This window comes from Dendronephthya gigantea, unplaced genomic scaffold (assembly GCF_004324835.1).
Source record: "Dendronephthya gigantea isolate DGI-Jeju-01 unplaced genomic scaffold, DenGig_1.0 000020F, whole genome shotgun sequence".
In the NCBI taxonomy this organism is placed as follows: Eukaryota; Metazoa; Cnidaria; class Anthozoa; order Malacalcyonacea; family Nephtheidae; genus Dendronephthya; species Dendronephthya gigantea.
The window spans coordinates 1294796-1319420 of NW_021163030.1; the positions used below are offsets into that span (position 1 = coordinate 1294796).

The 24625-nt window shown below is 35.5% G+C and overlaps 2 protein-coding genes across 2 annotated transcripts; one reads left to right on the forward strand and one right to left on the reverse strand.

The window, feature by feature from the left end:
- The first annotated feature begins 61 nt into the window (after positions 1-61).
- On the forward strand, positions 62-23562 carry LOC114521263 (TBC domain-containing protein kinase-like protein). Its single transcript, XM_028541632.1, has 30 exons — positions 62-382; positions 771-840; positions 996-1113; positions 1713-1786; positions 2324-2402; positions 2780-2824; positions 2906-2993; positions 3065-3126; positions 3228-3289; positions 3390-3450; positions 3569-3662; positions 4103-4124; positions 4309-4419; positions 4732-4831; positions 5356-5408; positions 5590-5662; positions 6094-6129; positions 6426-6524; positions 7436-7498; positions 7683-7809; positions 7967-8017; positions 8378-8461; positions 8696-8781; positions 9733-9769; positions 18781-18942; positions 21327-21457; positions 21833-21935; positions 22086-22155; positions 22561-22720; positions 23264-23562. Exons 1-30 carry the CDS (start codon positions 190-192, stop codon positions 23366-23368), a joined length of 2619 nt encoding a protein of 872 aa, XP_028397433.1. The 5' UTR covers positions 62-189; the 3' UTR covers positions 23369-23562.
- On the reverse strand, positions 14165-16516 carry LOC114521265 (cytochrome P450 1A1-like). The gene has a single exon (XM_028541635.1). It carries the CDS (start codon positions 16165-16167, stop codon positions 14665-14667), a length of 1503 nt encoding a protein of 500 aa, XP_028397436.1. The 5' UTR covers positions 16168-16516; the 3' UTR covers positions 14165-14664.
- Positions 23563-24625: the final 1063 nt, after the last annotated feature.

Genomic DNA, 24625 nt, shown 5'->3' on the forward strand with positions numbered 1-24625 from the left:
TTACATCTCCCCCCTGATATAGCTTTGTTTTTCAATATATACCGGGAGTGTTGAAAATGTTTGATGGATCACGGAAAACACTGAAACACTGACAGGAAATGATCACTATCACGTACACACTGACAGTACATTTCATTATTTTGATTTGCTGTATATATAAATAAATGAAATGAATACTACTTAAACTAAATGGCTAAGTTAAGAAAATCAGATATTGGTATATCAACATTTTTGGCCTCCGTGCATCCAGCTAACACATGTGGAACGAATGGACTCCCTCTTACACCAAACTCAATTGTTATCTATGGAAGATTTCAGAGACTGAAAACTTTACATCATCCAAATCTGTGTGAATATCTGGATATTGTCCGTGGCAAGCATGGTATAGCATAGTGGTTGTAAAGTAGATTTTTTTTCGCTGTGACATTTTGAAAATATATCATGACATTGACAGCTAGGTGCAATGGCTTGAAATATTCAGTGTGTAACTTTTAAATTTGAAAACCATAAGCATACAGGATGGGGGGGGGGGGGAGGTTGAAGCTGCCCTACCAAAAACAATTGAATTGGCAGGTTGGGCTAATTTTTAATGAACTCTACCAAAATTTGGGCAATTTTTGCAGAAATCAAAGATCAGTTAAGCAATTTTTACTTTTGAGTGGGATCATTTTTTGCTGAAATTATTTGTCAGCCTCCCCAAAATCTTTAGCCCCATAAACCTATGTGAAAATCAAAAGTACACTTACACAGAAATATGCTTATGCTTTTAGAACGTTTAGTTGTGGTGGCTGAACATCATAAAGTCTGCTTACATGATGTTCTAGAGAAAAACAGATTTAGGTATTTTCAGATTTCACTCTTTTGGTAACCTAAAACATTGCATGTCTTGGTGGACTTAATAATCCATCTAATATTTTCATATGCATCTTAAATTTTAAATAAATTTGCTATAATTGATTGTCAAACTACTTACAATAACTCTCTTTTATCTCCAGAGATTTTGACATAATTAAAGGAATTGCATGTGACATCATCATGGGGTTGGCGTTTCTGAATAAACAGAATATAGTTCATAGATCATTAACTTTAGACAACATCTTACTAGACATTAAGGTTAGTTAAATGGAAACAGCCCAAAACTTGTTAAACAAGTTATTATTTACTGTTTTTATAAATTGGATTTCAAGACCTGAAAAAATAGGTGAAAGTGACTGTTTCAAAAAAGTGCACTTCAAGATGAAGACCAATTGTTATAGCCTACAGAATGACTATAATGTCTTTAGGACTTTGCTGCAATAAATTATGAACCTCATTCTAGTTTTTTAGGGCATTTAATTAAGGCCCTGTTTGGCTGGATTGTTTACTAGCTACCACTGGACTTAATTCACCAATGCATACTAGTATCCCACAGTTAATCAAAACTGTTACTCAGCTATAGCACGGCAAAAGTTGGCGTACCAGTCAAAACGGCTCCACTCCAGCTCAATTTGAATACTGCGATAATAATGTGATAATAACGTGATATTTATGCTTCATAATGCAGTCGTTTTGAGCGTTGCTGACCCTGACGATTTTTAGTCTGTTTGTGTTTTCCAGACATCAATATGACTACGAGGGTGCACTATATTTCGCAGCTAATTTGCGAAGTTCAATCTGAACGTTTGAGGCAAAAGTTTTATAAAAAACCTGTTTAACCTGCTTTGTATTTACAGGGAAATGTCAAATTGTCTAAATTCGGACGTTTCTTTATGACTAACAATGGCACTGCTGTGGATTTTCCAATTGGGTAAAATATTATAATTTTTTTCTCTAAATCCGCAATTAGCCTTTCTCACGATGACGAATCACCATTTTTGGGGTCTTTTAAATTTTTTAAATGGGCTTAAACGATTATGACAATTAATATATGAAAAGCATTTAAAGAGTAAATTCAGCTCGCGCTCATGAAGGGCTAAACACATTACTTATTTCCATTTACAAGGGCTTGTACTTTACTTATTTCCAATCCCTCGATGTTCCACCCTGACTCAGACTGATCTCGTGAAAACCACGTTGTTCAAAACGGGAAACGTGTTATATTTACTTGACGCCATAAATTAGGGTGCATCGTGATCAGGCTGAGTTCGCGAATAAGTAAGAGAATAATCTGTAATAAGAATTGTTTGCAATCGGAATATCATGTGAGATGAACCAATTTCTTTAACACAACATGTTTTACTTCTCCTTATCTTATATAATATGCATTGTTTATCTGCACGAAATATCCACACCAGTACATGTAGCTCTTTGGTTACAGGTTTGGTTGATTATTGGTTTATTTTAGATCACCAAGATATCTTGCACCAGAAATCTTGCTACGAGGTCCGCAGTCTTCAAACCTGTCAGGTGCATGCAGCGCAAAGGTATACATGTTGCTTGTAAACTGATAGTGTTTGTTCGTTGAAAAAAACTTCATTTTCACCAACTTTGGTATGAACTTTCTACTGCTGGCGCTGTCCTCTTTTGATAAGAATCGAATTGAAATCCAAATGGCCATGCATGCAAATAAAATCGTCAATTTGATCCAGTGATTTGATCTAGTTTGACGACCAGATGCGAACCTTCTTCTATTTGTTTCTTTGCTAAATATCGTGTGAATTGTCTGACACTCTATAAACCTAATTCCCTGGTATGTAGACATAAAGAACTACGTGTCTTAAACGCGAGTTTATGCATTTTACCAAACGATATTTTCAGTATAGCAAAGAACCAACGTGCTGCCTTTAATTTCCACTAATAGGCGGACGTTTGGTCTCTAGGAATCATTTTAACTGAGCTTGTTATGGTAAGAAGTTTTATACTTCATATTTCCCGCACGTGTGGAAAAAATTATAATAATGAAGATATTGATCTCCAACTGTTTTAGGGCAAACTAATTTGGGGCAATCTGACCAAGAAATCAGACATTAAGAAAATATTAGAAAGAACACTGTCATTATTAATAAAGGAAAAGGGTATGTTGACTGGTATTTAAATTACTCAACAATTGTAAGTCACATACATGCATGGCGATTTTTTTATATAGAAACTGGCGAAAGTCCATTTTGTTTACTGCTGAAAGAGCACGATGCAGCAGATATACTAAAGGTATTTACAAATATTTATGAATATATTTAGTATACTAGTTTACAGTATATATGATAATAAGGCTAACCAACTATGGGCTAACATATTGAATGCATATTCAGGGAATTCCAGCAAACTTACGTTCTTTTATTGAATGTTGTCTTACCATTAAGCATTCCAAAAGGTACAGAATATCATTTACATAGTGTTCAATTTTTACTTGTGCATGCGTAGTATGTTACTGTAGTATACTGATTTTCACGCCTATATATCATATTTTTCAGGCAAAGTCCAATGGATCTTCTTAACCACCAGCTTTTTTCAGACTTAAATACAATTAATAAGGTAAATTAAGTCTTCAATTTTTTTTCAATCATAAGGTAAAGTTTGGTATTCTAGAATTCTAGAATAGAATAATCAGCGATGCATTGTATAGCTGTAATTCAATTATTCAATTTTTTAGGCTAGTGATGAAATTCATATGGAAGTATTTCCTGCGATATTTAGGTCTGGAGATCTTGAGCTACCTGTGGATTCTCCGAAAAAGAGCATACCTGGTAAGTAGGAAATTCACCTTTGAAAAGTCTAAAGTATTGTATGAAACAACGCATTCAGTAGACCTTTCTCATAATGACGTGACTAGTCTACTTTTTTCACGTAATTTATTATGACGTAATTTATCATTTAGTCTGAAGATGTCTTAAGTTAAGACGAAACGTTACTACCAAATATATTTTTATTATTCTCAAATGGTTTGATTGTCTCTTATGGCTTTACTGAAAGCACTATGTTGGGCTTTAATATTTATACTTCGAATACGCTTCCCGCCCGGCACGTCTCTGGCAACAGTATTGAATGACGTGAAACGTTTAGTTTGATTGGTTCCGTAAAACTTACGGTCACAGACAAAATATCTTTCCCGCGTCCGCAATATTGAATGCAGTCATCCAAACTAATTTTGCTTAATAATTTTCAATTATACGTTTCTTATCTTTAGGAGAAGATCGACTGCAGGAAAGGTATCAGTGAATAAGATTACTTCAAATATCTTTTTCCTGTGGAGTTCTATAGACGTCTTCGCTGTGACGTAGATTGCAAACAAAGCTTGCTTGCTTCTGATTAGTCAAGAAGCAAGTCATTAGTCGTGCGTATAGTACTATAAGCCCTATATCTTTCTTACTATGGTGGGATTTTGTCTTTTAGATATATTAGAGAAGTATATCATTTGTGGACGCTAGCTGGTGGGGATGTTTTTGCTGAGCTGAAAAAACACGACTTGATCAAGACATTTCCCCCTGTTTGTAATTTGCCCAAGTAAGTATGGCAAATTTCATAAATCTTAGATAAATTATGTGAAAAGGTACAGTCCTTTCTTGCTAAAAAATACATGATTAACACATGCATAGTTCTCGATTTACGGTCTGTTATAGTATTTTTAGTATTACTCTACCTAATACTTGTATTAATGTGCACGACCGACCAACAATATCCTGCTTTCTATAAAGTATATTCTCGTTTCGTGAAAACAAATGCATTCGCACATACATGCACCCACATTCATTCTCAATACATTCTTTATGACTTGTGGATATCGTGGATAACACTCCTTGTTTTTATTTTTGACAGTGTTATATTACAAGGTGGTGATACCCTTGGCGTTGCGAAAGACAGAAATCTGTTGCTTGATGATAGTGTTGTTTGCTTGTCTTTGGAAAGAGTTAGAGAGGTGATGCACCAATTGATTCTTCTCTCAAAGATACCTTGTCATAACGTACTCAATCTAACTTCATGTAACATCTTGCTTTCGGTGTTTGTCATGATAAGTAAAATCTATTCAACATTTCATTTGAAATGTTCGAGTAAAACTGTTTGATAAGAACTTGATCCAGAATATTTACACATCCATCATACAGGGGCCATCCACCGAATAGTGATTTTTTCAACCTTTCTTGAAAAGCAATGAAATTTCAGCTTTGGAACTAAAAATTACTCAAGACGATCCCCGATATAGGAATACAAAGATTTAATCAAAATTATGATAAAAAAGGGCGATTTTGAAGCGATTGAAAAAACCACTATCCGTTGGATAGCGCTAACCGGCTTTCATACAACCGACCCTTGATGTATCCTAACATACTAAACATAGGCAACGCGGTTTTAATCTTTTCTACTATTGGCAATTACATATGCATGTACGATTTCAGTTTAGGATATCTTGAGCATATAAGCTAAACTATTTTTCCGTTGTAGCGATTATCTCATGTGGAACCTAGTGCGTATTATCCACTACTAGCTCAAAAAGAGTAAGTTACTGGGAATTTTTTGTATTGATAATGTTTGCGAATAATTCATAAAGAAACCACATTCAAGAATTGTTATTATACATAAGAAGCGTTTCACTTCACTATACAAAATTGTACCTGTTATTCCAATTACATCGTACATGATAATTAAATTGTTTTTAAAGTTAAATATTTGTTTTAGTCCCTGTCCTTTTGAATTAAGTGAAATGGAGAGTTTACCAGTTGTTATCCGGGAACGTGATGTAGAATATCAGGTGATAAACAAAGACTTCTTCAACGTTGTTTACTTACAGTATCACATAAAGTGCCTCGCCTCTGCACACTAGAATTTTTCTAGACTCCTAATGGACAAGAGATCCACGCGTAGCGAGCCTAAAATCTCCACCTGTGAGCGTGATCAACACGAGCAGCCATCAAATTTCATCATTTTTCCTGGGAAAATATGCAACCTCGTACCCAGGGTCTTTGGAAAATATGATTCCTGTTGCTATGCTTTCCCTAGCAATGCGAATCTGAAAAGTTCGAAGTAGTAATTTTGTTTCTAAATGATTTTGGTTTTGTTAAATCAATATAATAACTTCGATCATATATAAGGAAATTTATCTCTTAACTTCCCTTACGTAAAATAGGAGAAAAATTCTGAACTAAATGTCTAATATCTAATGTTGTTTCATAATTTCTATAGTTTCGTCGAATTGTCATTTTCCAGAGATTGCTTGAAGTAAGTGCATTCTTAAAGCTTTGTTCTACGGAATGCCATTGTTCTGAAAGATTTAGTCCTGTGCTGGGTGTAGAAAGCAACTTCGGACGTCCAAAACACTAATGAGTATGCAGTGTCGGTAGCTAGTAAGAAGCTGTTCGTTGGTGTCATTGAATTTAACTTCCGAAACAAATTATGTTGCTGCCATACGCTCTATGATACAAATTACCGTCTCGATCAATCGTTTACCAATGAAATGAATTCTGTTTTGTGCGTTTTTAACGTTGTTAAAGTGTCGACATTGTGTTTTTATCTAGGGTTATCCTTTCACAAGAGATAAAATCATTAAAGAGGCTCGTGTTGATATCCCTCCTCTGTTACGCGCTCAGGTCTGGGCAGCGTTGCTTAATGTTACGGTAAACACATCATAATTTTATCCTTTATAGCTTATTTTTTGCCTAGGTAAGATAAGCTCTGTCCCTTGTAATAACTAGCACAGGCTTTAGTATCTCGGTCTATCGCATGTAGTCATACTGCTGATCTCCTTGAAGGCTCACGGAAGTCTGCACTATATTGTTATACATACTGTCTAAAAGAAATTTTGGAAGTCATCAATTGTACGAATTTCATTCGCCAAGCAATAGCTAAACCACAGATTAACACCCAGATGTCTCACTTCTGACTCAAAAGCGTAAGCGATTCGTCACTGCGCATCGCTTTCTGCGCACGCTTAGCAAGTGACTAGAGGCATTCACCCCCCCGAAATAAAATTTCAAAATGGAGACGAACTGAATTGAAGTGAAAAACTGCACGATGTGTCAAATGAGTCGGAATATATGTACATTTATTGATTTGTACAGGAAGTTCCATTCAATGTAAAGATATTCAAACACTTTTTAAAAGAAATATGTTTGAAATTATGGAGATTTCTACTGCTTATAATTTTCCGCTCCTATGACAATCGAAAAAAGATAAAACACTCGAACAATATTGAAAACGAGGTACTCTAAACTCACTTTTCCAAAGCGGGTATAGATGATGATGGATTCAGACACAAACTTAACTACACAGTCGCCTTTTCTAGCAAATGAGAGGAGGTTTTTTTCCATGTATAAAATAGTTCGGCTCCATTTTGAAATTTCGGGGGGGTGAATGCCTCTAGTCACTTGCTGAGCAAGCGCTTACGCTTTTTTAATCAGAAGTGAGACATCTGGGTAATCTGTGGCTAAACGCTTTGCTGTTTTTGTCTTTACCAGTTTTAAAACTTGTTTTAAAGTATTAAGTATTTGGATTGATGTAATAACTTAGGCTACATTATTTTATTAAGGGTAATGTTCCCCTTACCTATGATGACATTGACAAGGATTCTGTTACTCCAACAGATAGACAGGTAACCATAATTAGAGACATATATGACGTTATCATCCTCATTACGATATATGGATCAGCCAATATTATATTTCGCTGTGCTACTAGTATATCTTGGTTTTTCTACAGAATATACAGAAACAAAAATTAATTTCCTAAAAATAATTTTCGTGCAAAAACAACAAAGCATAATTATTTTCGTGTAGATTGAAGTCGACATTCCTCGTTGTCATCAATATCACCAGCTTCTTGCTTCACCAACGGCCCACGAGAAATTTAAGAGATTGCTGAAAGCTTGGGTTGTCTCCCATCCTGGCTTAGTTTATTGGCAAGGTTAGATCAGAACAATTCCTGTCCCATGTGTCAAAAGTCCCATGTACATGCATGTTGGTGCTTATCCTTCTGTAAACGCCCAGCCGGCCCAGGTTCTCTCTTTATCGTTTTTCGTGCTTTTTTCAGTGTATTTTGTTCAACTAAATGTTTATTCTAGGCTTAGATTCATTGTGTGCTCCATTTCTGTCACTCAATTTCAATAATGAAGGTAAGATGTTAAATATGATTTTATACTGATTTAAACTGATTTTATAACGTTGAATAAATATTTAAGACATTCCTGAATGACGAATTAATCAAGAATAAGACAATAAGAAACAAATTCTGGCATGTTTTACATACCTTATAACCGTAGAAGAAGGCAATATCACAGGATGATCTAAGGCGTGAATTCATTCATGCAAACTCGATTAGTTTGGAATAGGTGTTTTCTCATAATAACGTATGCAACAGGCGGAACGCCTGATATCATACACGAGGAATTGAATTGCACTCAAATTATTTTTGGAAAACTGATTCAGTTCTATTTAGTTATATTCTGTAAAATGAATGTCTCCTTTCCTTTTAGCTTTGGCGTTCAGTTGTCTCAAATCTTTTATTCCGAAGTATCTTTATAATTTTTTCCTCAAAGATAACTCTCACATAATTCAAGGTAAAAACATTGAATGAATGTTCATTATATATCGTGATTTAATCAATTATTGTTTTTTCCCATGACTTTTGGTATTGTTCTTGTGCTGTTGTTACGTTTATATGTTCTTAATGTACTGAGACGATTTTTGTTTTAAAGACACCAAACGCGCAAATTAGCATTCTGTGCGTCTATATAGATTCTAAAAGCTATGATTGGAAAATGATTATAAATTTTATAATGTTTCATATTTAGAATATCTCGCTGTATTTTGTCATTTGATTGCGTTCCATGATCCTGAATTGTTTAGTCACTTAGACGAAACGGGGTTTCAACCAGAGGTAATTAAATGAATTCATAATATAGGAAACTCATCTTAGACGAAAAAGTTGATAGTAAAAACCCGTGGATAAAGGCTGCTTTCCAGTTACGCGTTTTTTATACGCACGTACACGCACGTAAAAGTCTAAATCCTTATACATGTTACCTTTGAAAAAACTAAGTGAATAAATCGAAGGAACTTAGTTTTCCGCATATTTTAGTATGCACTTGTAGACCTGGATGTTAAATAATAAAAATTTAGAAGCATTTCAAATTTTCCGGGCGTGTACGTGCGTATAAAAAACGTGTAAGTGGAAAGCAGCCCTAAGTTTCTATACGTATGGTGGGTCGGATAATGCTAAAATAGATCTCGTTGCTAATTATTGCGATCATCATTTTGCATATCTTTTTCTTTCCTTGTTCCGTCCTTGACCGTGTTGATATTTTAGAATGATTGATATTTTTATGATTTATCCGTTTAAGAGTTTCTCTTCCAGACGGGCGGATTCTCGTGCAACTTACCCGTCTGTTTAGATGGGAAAGTTAAACGGGAAAATTCGGATGAGAGACCCCGCGGATGTGAATCAGACGAGTTTTCCGTTTTCGATGAGTTTCCCGTCTATCGAAGCAATACATATGTAGATATATCCTCATACTGCTCTTCTGAATGCACGTAAACCTGTTTTTGCAATTGTTAAAGACACACACAACTAAGGTCACAAGATTTGATATAGGACACCTGGGTCCGGTTCCAGGAAGCCGAACAGCGCTATATATACGTGCCTGCATGCCTGCACCGGATTGTTATGTTTTAGGTTGTCTGGTATAACCTAGATTAAACCCAAGAATTTTAACGTTGAGTTTAATTGTTTGGACCATATATGCATGTATAGTTTTATTTTTACCAAGGTTGTGCATGATCGCGATATCTGCATGGTCTTTGCTCATTCAATATACGATTTTCATTTCAGCTTTACGCCATTCCCTGGTTCCTGACAATGTTCACACGTGAGTTTATATATTTATTTATTATATGTTTATTTATAGCTGAGAATTTTTCGGTTTACGGAACTGCACGCCTTTACTATTAGTGCGGAAAAAGTCTCAGGTTGCTTAGGGCCATTTTTACTGGGATTGAGAAAACTTTTTATTCAAAACAGAAGAAACAGAGTGCACGGATTGCAATGCAGAGCGTAATGCTGCATGGTTACGACTTTCACTTTTGGTTCAACTGAATATACTGATATTCGTAGTTAGAATTTCAATGAAATAACGACCTGAGCTACAAGACTGCATGTATGCCTTTTTAGATTTGGAGTGCTATACGTTTAAAGTGTCTTTGCATGTATATACATACAATTACGAAACCATTTTAGTAGAGTTAGCCGGTTTTGCAGACATTCAATATAATAACAATGAGGAAATCCGGTGATGAAGTCGCGTGAATATGCCGTGGTCGAAGAAAAGGCTACGTTGCGTTATGTGCATGTATATATAGTGTAAAATGCACGTAGCTATAGAATGTATAACTGAGCTAAACACTATCTAACATATTATTCCCACAAACAGAAATGCATCAGGTATTATCAGAATAATCTTGACAGTAGCTGAATAATTAGTTATATATTCATTGAAAATTGCGGAAGATTTAATTTTAGTCGCCGCCAAAAAAAAGCTCTAAAGTCCGAAAAATATTTATATCCTAATTTTGTCGTGATGCACATTATGCAATCATTCGATTCCAATCGCCATATGATAGATATCATAAACATCGATGAAAAACTAAAAACATCGTTCTTGTGATGATAAATATGAATTTTTTTCATATTTCCTGTTTATCATATATATTGGATTCCACGCATGTCCTATTTTTAACCGTTATGGACTTTGCTTAGAGGACACTTGCTTGAAGCTCGTTTACACTGCACTCAATTTATTGGCACGACACGGCTAAAATGGGTATCCGTTCGTGCTCAATTTTATTAGTGTTTAGGCTACCGAAACAAAGGCCGGGCACTAATGAAATGGACATGGGTACTCATTTTAGCCGTGCCGTGCCAATAAATCGAGTGTAGTGTAAACGGGGCTTGAATTAAGCTGAAAATATTAAGCCTTACTTAGGTAGACTCTATATAAGGACACCATTGACAAAAGTCATGACTAGATGAAGATGTATCTCCAGTATACGTGAAGATGTAGTAAAAATCGGTTGTTCAAATGATTAATACTACATTAAAATTGAATTTGCTTCAGAAATGCAGCTTCAATTTTGTTTTTCAGTTTTTGAATATTTTGTAAATAATATTTAAAGTATTGATTTCTTCCTATACTGCTGTACTTCTGATATATTTATTCTCGTCAAGCTATTATTAAATTTCTGTTTACAGAATTCTGCCGCAAACAGGTTAAACCGGAATAACCAGTTAGTTCACAACTAGGCCAGGGCTCAATACTATCAGACAAAGAGCAAAAATTATTTAAGAAATTTTCGTTAGAGACGTTTTAGTGGTGCTGCATGGTGTATTTCAACCGTATTTGCAATAACACTTATGTATACGATGTCTGTATTGATGATATTTTGAAGAAGATACAGTTCATGGTTATACGTTTGTTGTTTTAGCGCTAAGTAGCAACAAGGAAATATTTACTAAAGCGACAAGGTCATTTTTTACAAATATAATACAACAATGGTCGTATGCCCAAGAGCCTCTTGTACTTAACGATCATACACTTATATACTCCTCATGTGTTGCACTTAAACACTTGTAATTGAAATACATTGGTGGTTTCCCTGCCGGTTTTAGCATAAAAGAATCTTCCGACCTACGTGTTATCGTGCTGTGAGGTCGAACCCACAATTTTGTATTGATTTTTTTTATAAGATTGTTTTCGTAAGCACAATGATGAACTTGGTCTTTGTGAACGGTTTGAAGTATCAAAGAACAAAACGGTTCACACTGGATTTGCATTGACGTATTTGCAATTTAAGATCAACCAAGTGTGAGATGATTCTCAGTAATTTATCAAAGTCTCCGTGTATTACGGCGCCAACAAATTCAAATAAAAAAACGTCACTATTGTATGTTAATCTAAGCGAGACATCTGAAAGAACAAAGTGAAGTTTATAGACACTGCAGCTTAAAATGTTGTCTAAACCATAGCAAGAGTTGGCTTAATCACGGATTAATTGAATGTCACCTATACGACACGTAATTGTGTGAAAATTGATATCTCGAAATGAGGGAGGGACAATAGTCTTCGTCCATTCGCTCCTCCCTAAATATTTTGGCACCAGTATTAGACATGGTTGGTGCGCTGCACCCACAGAATATTTACTATATTAAGTCATTTTAGTTAAACAAAGAAAACCTTCTAAAAGACATGAATGAAATAAAGCCTAGTTAATCCTTTGGCATTGAGCTGATGGTAATTTGGCGGTTAGACAACGCTCTTTGAAACAATGGAGACAATTTTGCGACTTTATTTTGTGTTTGATTCCCAGCATAGACAATTGTGTGGCGCTGTGCAGAGTTGGAGTATTGTTTAAATTATTAGTGATATATTACATGACATCTGGAAATCCATATATTTCGTAGTTAATATATAAGATCTTGTTTGATTTATTTACAGTAGCATTTTAGCTAATACATTCACTTAAAATTAGTGGTTTCTAATATATCAAGAAAATTCACATTGGCGAGGAATGTGCTTGTTCTCAGAAGCTACTAGAATATGCTTTTCATTAACACAGCTATGTAGTGTGAACTATTTTCTTATGCATCGCTGTGTGCATGTTAATCATTTGTTATTTGGGGGGGGGGACTTCATTCACATCAACCGCACGTTTCTATGACCATATGATCAATCTCTGTAAGTCAAGTGATCGATTGTAGTAAATGTCACGACAAATTTTACATGAAGACTTGTGCTGGTTAAATAGCTATAATTCAATTTATACTGTGTATATATATACGTATACATATATATATACCTAATAAGAGGATATTTTGTGATGATTGCTTAATCAGTTTTTATGATTATTGTTCATGATATTTCTTCAAAAAAATCTATGGATGTCATTGTTAGAACAAACCATGCATTGATAGAACTGTGCGTTTATAGACACGTAACGAACCTAAAGAAAAACATTTCATAACTTCCATTAGCATCGCTATGTCATTATGTCGAAAACTATGCTGACCCTATTGCTTCAGTAATATTAATCTTAAAACAGCATGAGATATTTGAACCGGGTATATACAGTCACAGCTGGTTTTGAACACAATCACCTGGAAATTATTATATCTTTAGAAATAGTTAGCTTGGAAACAATTGATATTATCACAGCAGAGACTATCAGGTGACAAATTTGGGATGAAAATTTAACACTTGCTATCAGTTCCTGATCTACCTCTGCAGGCAGAGTAGATTCGCCACATTTTCATCAAAACGAATTTCAACGATCTTGATTGTGACATCTCTATACTTGTAGCATGCTCTTCGAGAAGTCACTGGCTGTGTGCATGCATTTACCCTATATGACTTGTATGTAATAATATGGATTCATTATTATATAATTGTTTAGGCTCCCAACTAGGGCAACATCTAACATTCCAAACACCGTGTGATACAATTTTGAAAAAATTAATATGCAATGCTGGCTATATGCTTGCTATAAAACCCTAATGTTCGGCTTTTCAAATTTGCTTTTATCTGCAGCGAAATGCATAATATGTCAATACACCTTAGGAAGACTGTGAAATGTAAAATCAAAGGATATGTTTCAGTTTGTTTTGTTTCTAGTTCAATGTGGATACAATGAAGCAAAATATTCGCACGGACCTGCATGTTTGTTGCACAATGAGATTATAATATTTTCCCACAACAATAGAATGCAAGTCCACCGACCTTGTGTTTTGCACGAAAACAAAACGGCTTGGGCTAAAAATATCTTTGTTTTCTTCTCTCCAATAGGGACATGAACTATTGACATTGGAAAATTAAACTTTGCAAGCTAATTACATTTGAACTTTAGTGCACTGTAGGGTGACGTAGGTCTCATGAATGCTAGTGTTGGAATGTTGCTTGACTCGTAAAAACTAAAATCCTTCGACATTATTCAATAACTAAGATGAAATTTTTTTGAAACTCCATCCTGTCACAGTTAGTTCCTTATTTTAACCTTTAGATGATTTGGAGTTTGTAAATAGTCTTAGCCAACGTCATGTTTAACCCAAATAGAACTGACAGAAAAAAAGATTAAGCAAATCCTGTACAAATTGACGTATACGAACTCCATGGCCTTCTGTCGCTATGAAGGGATCCTCCCCCGTAAATAATGATAAAACAAAGAGGTTATCATTCAATCTCTTTGCAAACAAATATACTACAAAAATAGTCTTAGAATAATTCTCAGCGCTGTCGGAAGAGAGATTACTGGATAAAAACTTAGACTAAGTATATATTTATTACTAACAACAGAAAGCCTCTCTTCACATATGTCGCCATTGTTTACAATTTTATAGAACTTCTTGAAAAAGGTTTTATATGTGTGCATTTATGATCATTTTGACTATATTCTTTTGCTGACGTAATTCTTTGTATAAGGTCAAGGTAAATTATAGCCTAAATGTCAAGGTCCATTTGTTAGTGAAATATATGCAAACAATATACACACTATAACAGGTAATATTTGTTAAATTAATCATGTCTTCAATTCCTTTGAAGCGCAAGGCGCTTTCTCTATGATAGCTTATAGTATCATTGCGAAATGCAGGCAGTTACTATATCAAGTTGATTTAAGTTTGCATCATGAGGAGTTTTTCCCTTAACGACATTCAAAGCCTGCTGTCCACATCTTGCAACATTAGTAGACGTTTGTTATTTCAGCTGACAAACAAGCCCTATTGTCTCGGGTACACATTAATTTTAAAAGACTGTGGTCGTAGAATAAAACCAAATTCAGGTGCAAGACTTGGACAACCCGACAGTTCAATTCTATACTTGTGTACAATACCACCAAGAAGTAAAAACAACTGCAGTTGAGCAAGCAAGTGACCAAGACATTTACGAGTGCCAGTTGAGAATGGTATAGAAGAAAAACGAGCTCTGTTTACTTCACCATTTTCATCGATAAAACGACCAGGATCAAATTTTAAGGCATCTTTGAAAACTCTTTCGTCGTGGTTAACAGCCCATAAGTTCACGAAAACGATAGTGTCTTCAGGGACTCTGTAAGGTCCGACACTTGTCTCGCGTTCTGCATAATGTGGTACAGCTAGAGGAAGAACTGTGCTATATCGTAGAGTTTCTAAAACAGTTGCCTCTAAGAACGGCAAGCGATTTTTATCGTTCACGCTTAAACAGTTAACTCCAACGACATCCTTTAGTTCCTGGTACAGGCGATCTTGAATGTTTGGGTGACAAGCGAGATAAAGAACCGCCCAAATAAGACTTGTACTGGTTGTATCAACACTTGCACCATACAAATCTGTTAACAATGTAGCAACATTCTCTTCATTCAAGTCAAGTTCTTCACCAAGAGCAACCAATCTTTCATTAGTACCATTCTCATAACATCGCACTAATGCATCACCAATGCAACCAATTTTGTTTTTCTTGTTGAATTTTTCTTTCTTCTCAAAGTAAATGTGGCGGACAAAGTTCAAAAGATGAGCAATAATTTCCTTTATTCTTTTGAATGATCTTTCGAACAATGGACTTAACCATGGTAAAAAATCCGGTAAACCGCTGACGTTGAATTCGCTAAACTCTTTCAATATTTCGTTCAGTTTCTCTTTATTCTTCGGTTCAATATCCTCGCCAAAAGTATAGTTAAAATTCATTTCAGCGACTGCATGTTTTATGTCATGAATTGGATCAAATTCTTCGTTATGGTCTGAAAATCGTTTGCAAAGATTTTCCAAACCATTGTTAATTTGAGAGTCCAGTCGTTCGTGATCTGACATAAAGCTATGCATGCAAAGGTGGGCTAACCGTCGTTTCTTGACGTACATTTCATCGTAAGGTCCAAACGTTAGACTTCCTTCGCATGCTTGCAGACTGTTCAACGGCGGTCGGCTGGAAAAATCGCTAGATTTCTTCACTAATGTTTCCTTAACACAGTCCAGAGAATTCAAGACAATAACACGGCGAGATCCTAATTGTAATCTATACACATCACCAAACGTCTTGGCCAACTCTGTAAGTCGTTCATGAGGTTTGCTGCCGAGCAAATGAAGATTACCAATAATTGGCCATGAGAATGGACCCGGAGGAAGACCAGTGTTCTCTTGCAGTCGTTGATATACCAGGAGTATGCATGTTGTTGCAAACAGAACGATAAGCACCGGGCATAGATACTTGGACAGAAGCATTGCTAGAAAGCTACCAGTGAAAACATGCATCTTTATTCTTGATAAACTACACACCGTCTTATATATTTGCAAGTTAAATCTTTCTTGTTCGTCTTTACCTGACGTGTATGTTGCACTAAGCCACAAGCTAGCTCCTGCAAGCTTTTTAATCCATAGTCATTAATATTAAACAGTATCTAGCGACTCACTTCCGGTGGACTTGAAGTTGAGCACTACATAACTGTTTTGTTGAGCATTTTCATGCCCATATTTTGTAAACCATTTCAATTAAGGTTATCTTTTAATTTGGGATCTCAAGATTCCAACGATTGGGAGACAGACGGCGAAAACCTTTCTCCTGACTTGGTATTTGTCTTTCAGATTTCCAATTGTAATATGATTGGGAAGGTCAAGGCAGAGATAAAGAAAGTTTGTTAAAGATTCAAAATTTGCATTACAAAGAACACTGGGGTTTAAGACACCAGTAATTGACACACGAAAATGTTTGTCTGTAAGCAAGCAGGAATTGCGAATCATTTTAATATTCTGTAGTTTCAAGTCCTTTCTGTTACCTAGTCCAAAGAAATGATTAACAGAATTTTCTAAAATGTCACGATTGCTTTGTTTGCAGTCAAAACAGATAAGAAGCGCCATATGTTAACAATATATGCATTTAGATAGAACTTAACAGACTTGAAACATTGTATCCAACTGAATTATTTGGCAATCCCGTTGCGTAGGTGGTAAATTTAGATTTTTGGGGGGGATACCTGAACTTGACCGAACTTAAAGTTTCAAATGAACTTGACCTTTCTTGGGAACTTTGCATAATATTACAAACGAAATCTCGCACGTTCAATGAGAAAGAAGAGTATGGTAAAAGAACCATCTCAATCCTCCTAAGCTGCACTTGACTGCAAAGATTGTTAATTGTTCTACATGTACTCAGATATAGCTACATAACAATGAAATTACTCGTTGAATATTTTCCGAGGCCAAAAGAAGAACAAACGATTTTGAATTGGAACAGTATGGTATTCTCTCTCCTATAATAGCCAAAACTCAGTTTCGCATACTTACGACACAAAGTTTAAATATTGTATTGTAAAGTGTCATGGACGTTTAAATATAGTTGTTGGTCTATTGTCTAAGTTTATATTATATTTGCTATGTCGACCAGGCCTATCATCCGTCTATAGCAACGCAGTGCCCTTGCAGACTAATATTAATATCAACCCGATTTCAGATTTCGTAATTGATATTGCTATCGATCAGTAAACTCAAAATCTGTCTGACAAAGCAATATGAGTTTTACGTTGTGTAAATGAATTATGTTTGAACAACGTGCTTCTAATCATTACTAATACAAAATACTTGACAAATTACGCCACAGAGTTCAATTTTAATAACACGTACAAAAAGCCACTTCCTTTGGGTCATGACTGTGGCGACCTTGTCTAGGTGGCCAAATGATGTAACATCCTAACCATGAGCCCGCAATGGGGCTTAAGCAGTAACTAAAGGCGCGTAGACTAGACTATTCGGCAAATTACCAATTACAACATACCAAGTATACACTATAGCTGGACCTTCTGAAAAATAAGATTTTAGGAAGTTGGAATTCTTTGAATTAAGGATGTGAGTAAGCAGTTCACGCAGTCCTCGTGTACGTCATCACACAAATAAGGCGTGTAACACACTTACACGCCTAAAAACGCTCAGGTTGATGCAAGTTGATATAAACAGGATGGAGCAATGTTGTGCTGCCCACATTGTTCAGAGTTGTTATCAACATTGAACAATATTGTTGAAACTGAATCGGGTGTAAGAATAATGTTCAATATTACGCGTGTAGTTGGAATTTATTCAGCTGAGCAAGCGGTATATTCTCGCATATCTAAAGTCATTTTCCAAATACAAATCATGAAATACTTTATCAAATTGTAGCCGTAGAATTCAGAGTTGGGAAATGTTGTTACTTGTGCCACTATAGTAATGCTATAACTCCCACTTTGTTTTCCGGCGTTAACCTTGACGTCATGCAATAAGTGTTTTCACTGGAAGAGAATTTTAATATGTTGTAGAGGCTTTCTTAGTTGGGATCTTGGGGAGTGGTCTGAACGTCGGTATAGCGGAAGATGATTAATCTAGCAGATTAGACATTTGTCATCATTGAAATGTTATCCTATCCCTAAGTCTCTATTGCATGAATGGTGACTTGAGATAAATCATGGAGGTTAACTCACTGATTGTGTCAAAGTTGCTGATTGCTTCCCTATATGACATGTTCGTTATGATGTTATTAGTATTGATACAACTGCCTAAAATATGTGAAGGGTAACACTTGCATATCTACCGTCTTGTTTTTTGCTAGTTATCTAAGCATTCCTCTCATTTGTTATCTCTGAGTCAGGAATTTTGTCAGCATTAACAATTAAAATATCTTGAATGCAATGAACGTTTTGCAGCCTATATAAATATCAAGGTGTGGTTGTATATGTGCGTTCTGCCGAAAAAAGTTTTACTGAAGAAGACCAGCTCTGCTTTATACACACAATTTCGTTTAACATCCTCTGCTCAGAAGTATATTTCCAAGCAGAAAGCCGATTTATGAAATGGGACCTAATCTCTGTTCTAATCATTGTTTTTTTTATGTTCATACAGACGTGTTCCCGCTTCAGAAAATCTACCATTTATGGGATACCTTACTTCTTGGTAATTCTTCCTTTCCGCTGTATATCGGTGTGGCAATTTTGCAACAGTTGCGTGCTCAGCTTCTGACTTATGGCTTTAATGAATGTATTCTTCTCTTCTCTGATATGCCAGGTTAGTTGTGTTTATCTTGCTTTTTCTAAATAATATGATATGCCATTTTTTTTTATGGATTCATGAAGCATAAATGGAAGACTTTATTATTGTCACACGCGGGCAGAAACACCTAGTTGTTACTGGTTGAAAACAATGGCCCATGCACAAATACGATTGTCAAGAATATTGTTGTAATTTAATAAGCACAGGTTTTAACAATGTTGTTCCTAGGTATATACAATACAACAGAACATGCAAGGCAGTCCACGTCGTGCTATTTATTTTTTTGCTGGAAAAATCTGCATGAGCGTCTTTCGACTGAGTGTGTTGCTGGGTAAAAAATATCCTAAGGATATTTGGGTCCCATGCAGTCACCCTGTTTTTGCACGTGTCCTATGCGGACGGCGCGACTGCCAGGATTCAATACTATAAAAAATTCTTCAGGTATTTTTGAGGTACTCAAGAGTCTTCAGGTATTTTTGAGGTACAGGCGAAAGATGCTCTAAAATTTATGCGTAACTCAAACAACTCTAGAGTTACTGGTTAGTTCCAAAGCTCGTTTTATATATTTGATCCTATAGTCCTAGCCTAGTTTTAGTCACGCAGGTCGCACTGCATCAGTGGTTTATCCCAACTGATCATAAAACGAAGGTGATTATAAAGAAAAGACAAATATGATAGATAAGTAAGGATGACTGGATTGAAGTGGAGGAATAATTGGAATCTGTATCACCTAAAAATACATTCTATATTATTTATATACTGCACACAGACATGCTTTGTCTCGTAGTTCAATATGTGATAAAAAATGTTTGTAGTTGAAACAAGAAAACTTGAACTTGAACTGAGAATATCTATTTTTAGGTTATCGAATGTTTGTATAGTTTATATTGTCAAGCTGCAGGCTAAATAGATTGTTTTGAATGCGGAATGTTTTTCTGCCACGTGTAAAGGGGAGCTCCCACCTGTACACTGTCTAGACACAACAATCATTCTAATTAGTCCTATAGTATACACTTTTAATTTATATCAAAATTATGACCGCCTTTCAAGTTCATTGTTAATCTGCATAGTTTCATCTTCCTCGTAAACAAGTGCAGCTGATTTACCCCCAATAGATTTACCCAAACACCCTACTTCTGACATACTTCATGTTATACAGATATATACTCTTGTCTAATTTACTTATTTTAGGGTTCGTTTTATACATTGTGCCAGTTGAAGTTTGGCAAAACACGTTGAGAACTATACTGCTGTTGATTACTAGCTCTAGTTGTAGTACTCGTTTTTAACCAACATGACCATATTTGAAGCGTCGTGTTGAAAGAGAACTCCAAAACAATTACCCAGTCTGAACCCAATGCAAGTCAGCCGGATAATACTCGGCGTGGCTTATGTTGATAAACACCCTATCAAATTAAATAATAAACTATTTTTATTTATTACGATTTTTTGTGAAGGCACCGCGAAACACCCTCCAATGGGCAGGACAGGTTTTTTTGCCATGTTTTATTTGTCATTTATTATAATATCGACGAATGCTCACGTATAGTTTCTTTTCCACCGCATGCATGATATATCAGTTTTATCTTGCAAAATTGATCAGACTATAATTCACTAGGATAAATACTAGCAGTCTTTATCAGGGCAATTTAACACGGCTAGACATTGGAATGATATCTGCGTCATGATATTGATGTGTTAGCAGGGTATCTAGACAGATTGAAGAATTATTACACCCGTAATTATAGCACAACCATCATCGGAAGTTTTATGTATAGAACTCTCAACTTGTTGTTCATTGATCGAGAGATGTTATAATATGAAAATGATCAATTCCACAATTTCTGGTGGTATCATTCTGTTGCATGTTTTCCACGCTTTAGCTACTACAGACAGTGCATATAAAACAAAATCATGAATCCATCTCATTTGTCTGATTGAAGATGATGTGTCTTGATCTTGCCTATGTGATATTACGTGCCACGAAAAAACTCGAAAGACCAGGCTATAAACGAGATTGGCCTAACCTTGACTTTCTCTTTAATTCCATTTATTTATTGGTTTTAATGTAAATATCGTAAACTACTTGGGTCATTACATAAACACAACAAAAGCTATTTCTAGTCTGATTTAAGCCTTTTCTCATTTTTTTACTCTGTCACCTGATACTTCAGCGCATACGCCCAATAGTTTGTTGCCGTGAGGAGGTGATTAGAGTGAGTCATATACATAAATCACTTTCTTCAACTACAAGTTCTATTAATAACGATAAGCAAACTGCATGACGACTTCATGCTGTGGCTTGGAAGTAAACTACACTTGATGCATGCAAACAAAAGGAAGCAAGAATGATTAATCCACAACTTCTATCACTAACTCTCGATGTTTTTATTGTGTAGAGATTGACATTGAACGTTGTGTTCAAGATTCAATCAAGATTTTTCAATCCACCCCCAAGAGTATCGCGGCACGTCAACATGATAACATAACTACCAATGATATGTCTGAGGGAAAAGCCAAAGCAAAAACGGTAACGGTACACCGCAAGATATAATATTGCATGTCCCTTCGCCATCTCACATATTTAAAAACAGAATTATAATTCAGTATAGCTCTTCTTCCTTGTATTTCCTTAACACAGGCAAAATTTTGGTGTCAGGTCACAATTAGGTCAAACTGAGCTATTTTAATTTGACTATTTGCACGATTTTCAGACTACCTGCACAACAGTAACAGCTACGTTTTCGTCGAAAAATAGGGCTATCAATTGCAAAAGGTCAAATTGCCTCAGAACAGATAATATTTTTCCGCTCAACGCTTTGCAATAGTTATTAAAAATTAAATAACCACGAAAGGAGTTTTGATTTCCTAATTTAATTGATATAAATTATTATGAAACTTTTAGGAGAAGGAATTTCTCTCAGTGGAGCAGTTAAAATCGGAAAAATGTCCTCGACTCTCGTTGCAAGATATGCTTCAGATATTGGATATAAGAAATGATCAGACGGGTAAGTCCTGCATGATAGACTTAACCAGAGGCGATGCTTTAATGTGATTGAAATATTTATATTTGTGAGTGGTGGTTAATATTTGCTTGATATATTTAATGTGTAGAAAGCAACAGCTGTTAACCGTTCTTGCATAAACCGTTTTCCTAGTTTCTCCAAGTGTTCTAACATCGAAATCAAAATCGTGGGGTATTGTTGTTGATATAAGACCACCAGAAGAGTATCCTTTGCCCTAAATCTTGGAACGTAACGAATTCTAATAATGCGCTAATCCACCAAATTTTGACGAGAATGAACGACTCCAACTAAAAGTTTGTTAAAACCTTGTTTTCAAAGCAATCCGCTGAGGAATTTGTTTTATTTTTGGAATATTAGTTTGAATTTAAATTTTCATATAATTGTTTTCAAGCTTAACTAGTATAATTTGAAAAACAAATTCAGTTTAGGACATGTGGGAGAGGCCATGCATGCAACTGTTAATTTATAAAACAATTCCCAACAAAGTACATACAACTAGCGCGATGGCCTCACATGGATTTGTCTGCTTGTAAAATTGTCTACAATTGAATTTAGTCAGTATTTTTCGAATACGAGTGTCAGGAAAAATCCCTAACTCTTCATGTAGTTATAACCGTGGCCATCTTCCAGGAAGTATCAACATGCCATCGAATCAAACATTTTCTGAAGATAATAAACTAGTGCCTTGTGAGAGTGCAACAATTTTGCAAGCTTCGAAAGGGAAAATAATTATTATTCTTGGTGGGCGGTCAAACAATTCTCCCAAGGTTTGCAGCATTTGGCGCTTTCTGTGGTTATATAGTTATCACTCAGTGAATGACTCATTAAATTTTTCTTGCTTCCACTTCAAAACTCGGGAAGGTCATTAAGCAGAATTCTTCCTGGTTATAAGGCTATATAACCTAGCCCCAGTAGATTCAGAGACGTTTAAAACTATAATGTGAAGATAAACAGACCATACATTGAAGGAAAACAGTTTGAAGGAAAGCATTTCTGTAGGGGAATATCCCTGGAAGGAAGCATTCATTTAGGGGGATATTCCTGGAAAGGAAGCATGCATGTCTGTATGGGGAATATGGATGTCTGTTGGGTGGAATTTCCATAGAAGGCTTCCATGTGTGTAGGTAAAGCATGCCTGGAGGATGTGAGCATGCGTGAGTATATGCCTGCTGGGATACAAAGGGAGGGTATTCGCAGATGGAAACATGTTTAAAAGGAGAGCATGCTTCCTACTTAGTAGATTCTCTGTCCTACCTTGTGGATAGTCAAGTGTGGTATTTTTTATATTCTTATTTCCGTTTTCTGATTAGTTTGCAGAAGAACTTGTTAAGAAGCATTTTCCAAGAGTATGCGTTCTGGATGCTGGTTTGAACGCCATGCGAACTATTGGGCTAATGTCCGTCGTCCCTGTTTAGACTCCGACCGAAAAAGAATTTCATTAAAGACAATGTGTCTGAGGGAGACCAAACTATCCGTTCATTTTTTTAATGATATTTGAATAATATATATGGTTTACAATGAATACGACGATCACCCAAACAAACGATTGGATAAAAATCATTATTTTATGATTTTTTACATTGACTTTTAAATATATCTTTGCAAGTTGCGTGAATTCTTTTTGCCACAACTAATTTGCCAGCAATATTTTGTGATTTGAATCATCACAAATTGGTATAATCCTTATACACAGACGTAGTTATATAGATCAGGGGTAAAGTCAAGCAAGCGCGCAGGTAGAATATCATAATTGGAATATAAATACAAAGAACTATAGTGAAAACATCATTGTTACCACATCAACAACCATAAAAGGCAGACAGAGAATGCTCTTTCATTTACCTGACAAAATTTCAAAAACCGGTCACCTAAAAAATTATTTGGTCCAATATAACAAAGATGAAGAAATAAGAGTGCTTTATACCCATGTACTTGCAACTAAAGCACAATATTATTGTTTTGTTTGCAAGTACTCTTATAATAACTCTTGTGTTGGGCAGAATTTAGCTGAATTTTTGTGTTTCTTCAGTCAATATCATACTTAATAAAGAAGTGTGATTTCCTGGGTAAGTATGTTACCATATTTGGATGTTTAATGCTTTAGTACTGTAAAAAAACGAGCGAAAGTGTTTCATCAGCCTTTAGACCTGACAAAACACGTCTTGCGGTACTCAAGTCACGAGCGCACCTGAGATGTTGTAATATTCTTTATGTATAGAATTGTTAAGTAGGAACAGTCTTTATTTATGGATACTAAAAGAGGCCAGCTTTATCAGGTTTACAAAGACATGTGAGCACTGCACGTGACACGTGTGTGACACTTGTCGAATAGCATATGAATTGATGTAGTAGCTACTGTTGTTTTATTTTGAAATTTGTAGTCATTATACAACTCAAGACTCATTTTAGCATCATGGGACGAATCACACGAAACTACACACGTTTTCACTAGAACACTGTCTTCTTCTGAAAACAAGACTCACTCAATATTTAAGGGTACCAAAAGCACGATAACATTCCAATTTAACAAATAAAAAGAAAACTAACAACCGGTGGACAGAATTTGACACGAACTTCCTGGGTACAGAATTTCACGTTATTAGCCAATACCTGGGTGGGGTACGTAGAAAGTGCTTGGCACAATGACCATGCATGACAAAAAATATACATGA

Excerpts from the sequence above, each read along its gene's own strand:
- LOC114521263 (XM_028541632.1), top strand. The coding sequence starts at position 190 with ATGGCTAAGTTAAGAAAATCAGATATTGGTATATCAACATTTTTGGCC. Across the intron at positions 7,810-7,966 it reads TGGCTTAGTTTATTGGCAAG|GCTTAGATTCATTGTGTGCT; the intron begins GTTAGATCAGAA and ends TGTTTATTCTAG. Across the intron at positions 9,770-18,780 it reads GTTCCTGACAATGTTCACAC|ACGTGTTCCCGCTTCAGAAA; the intron begins GTGAGTTTATAT and ends ATGTTCATACAG.
- LOC114521265 (XM_028541635.1), bottom strand. The coding sequence starts at position 16,167 with ATGCATGTTTTCACTGGTAGCTTTCTAGCAATGCTTCTGTCCAAGTAT.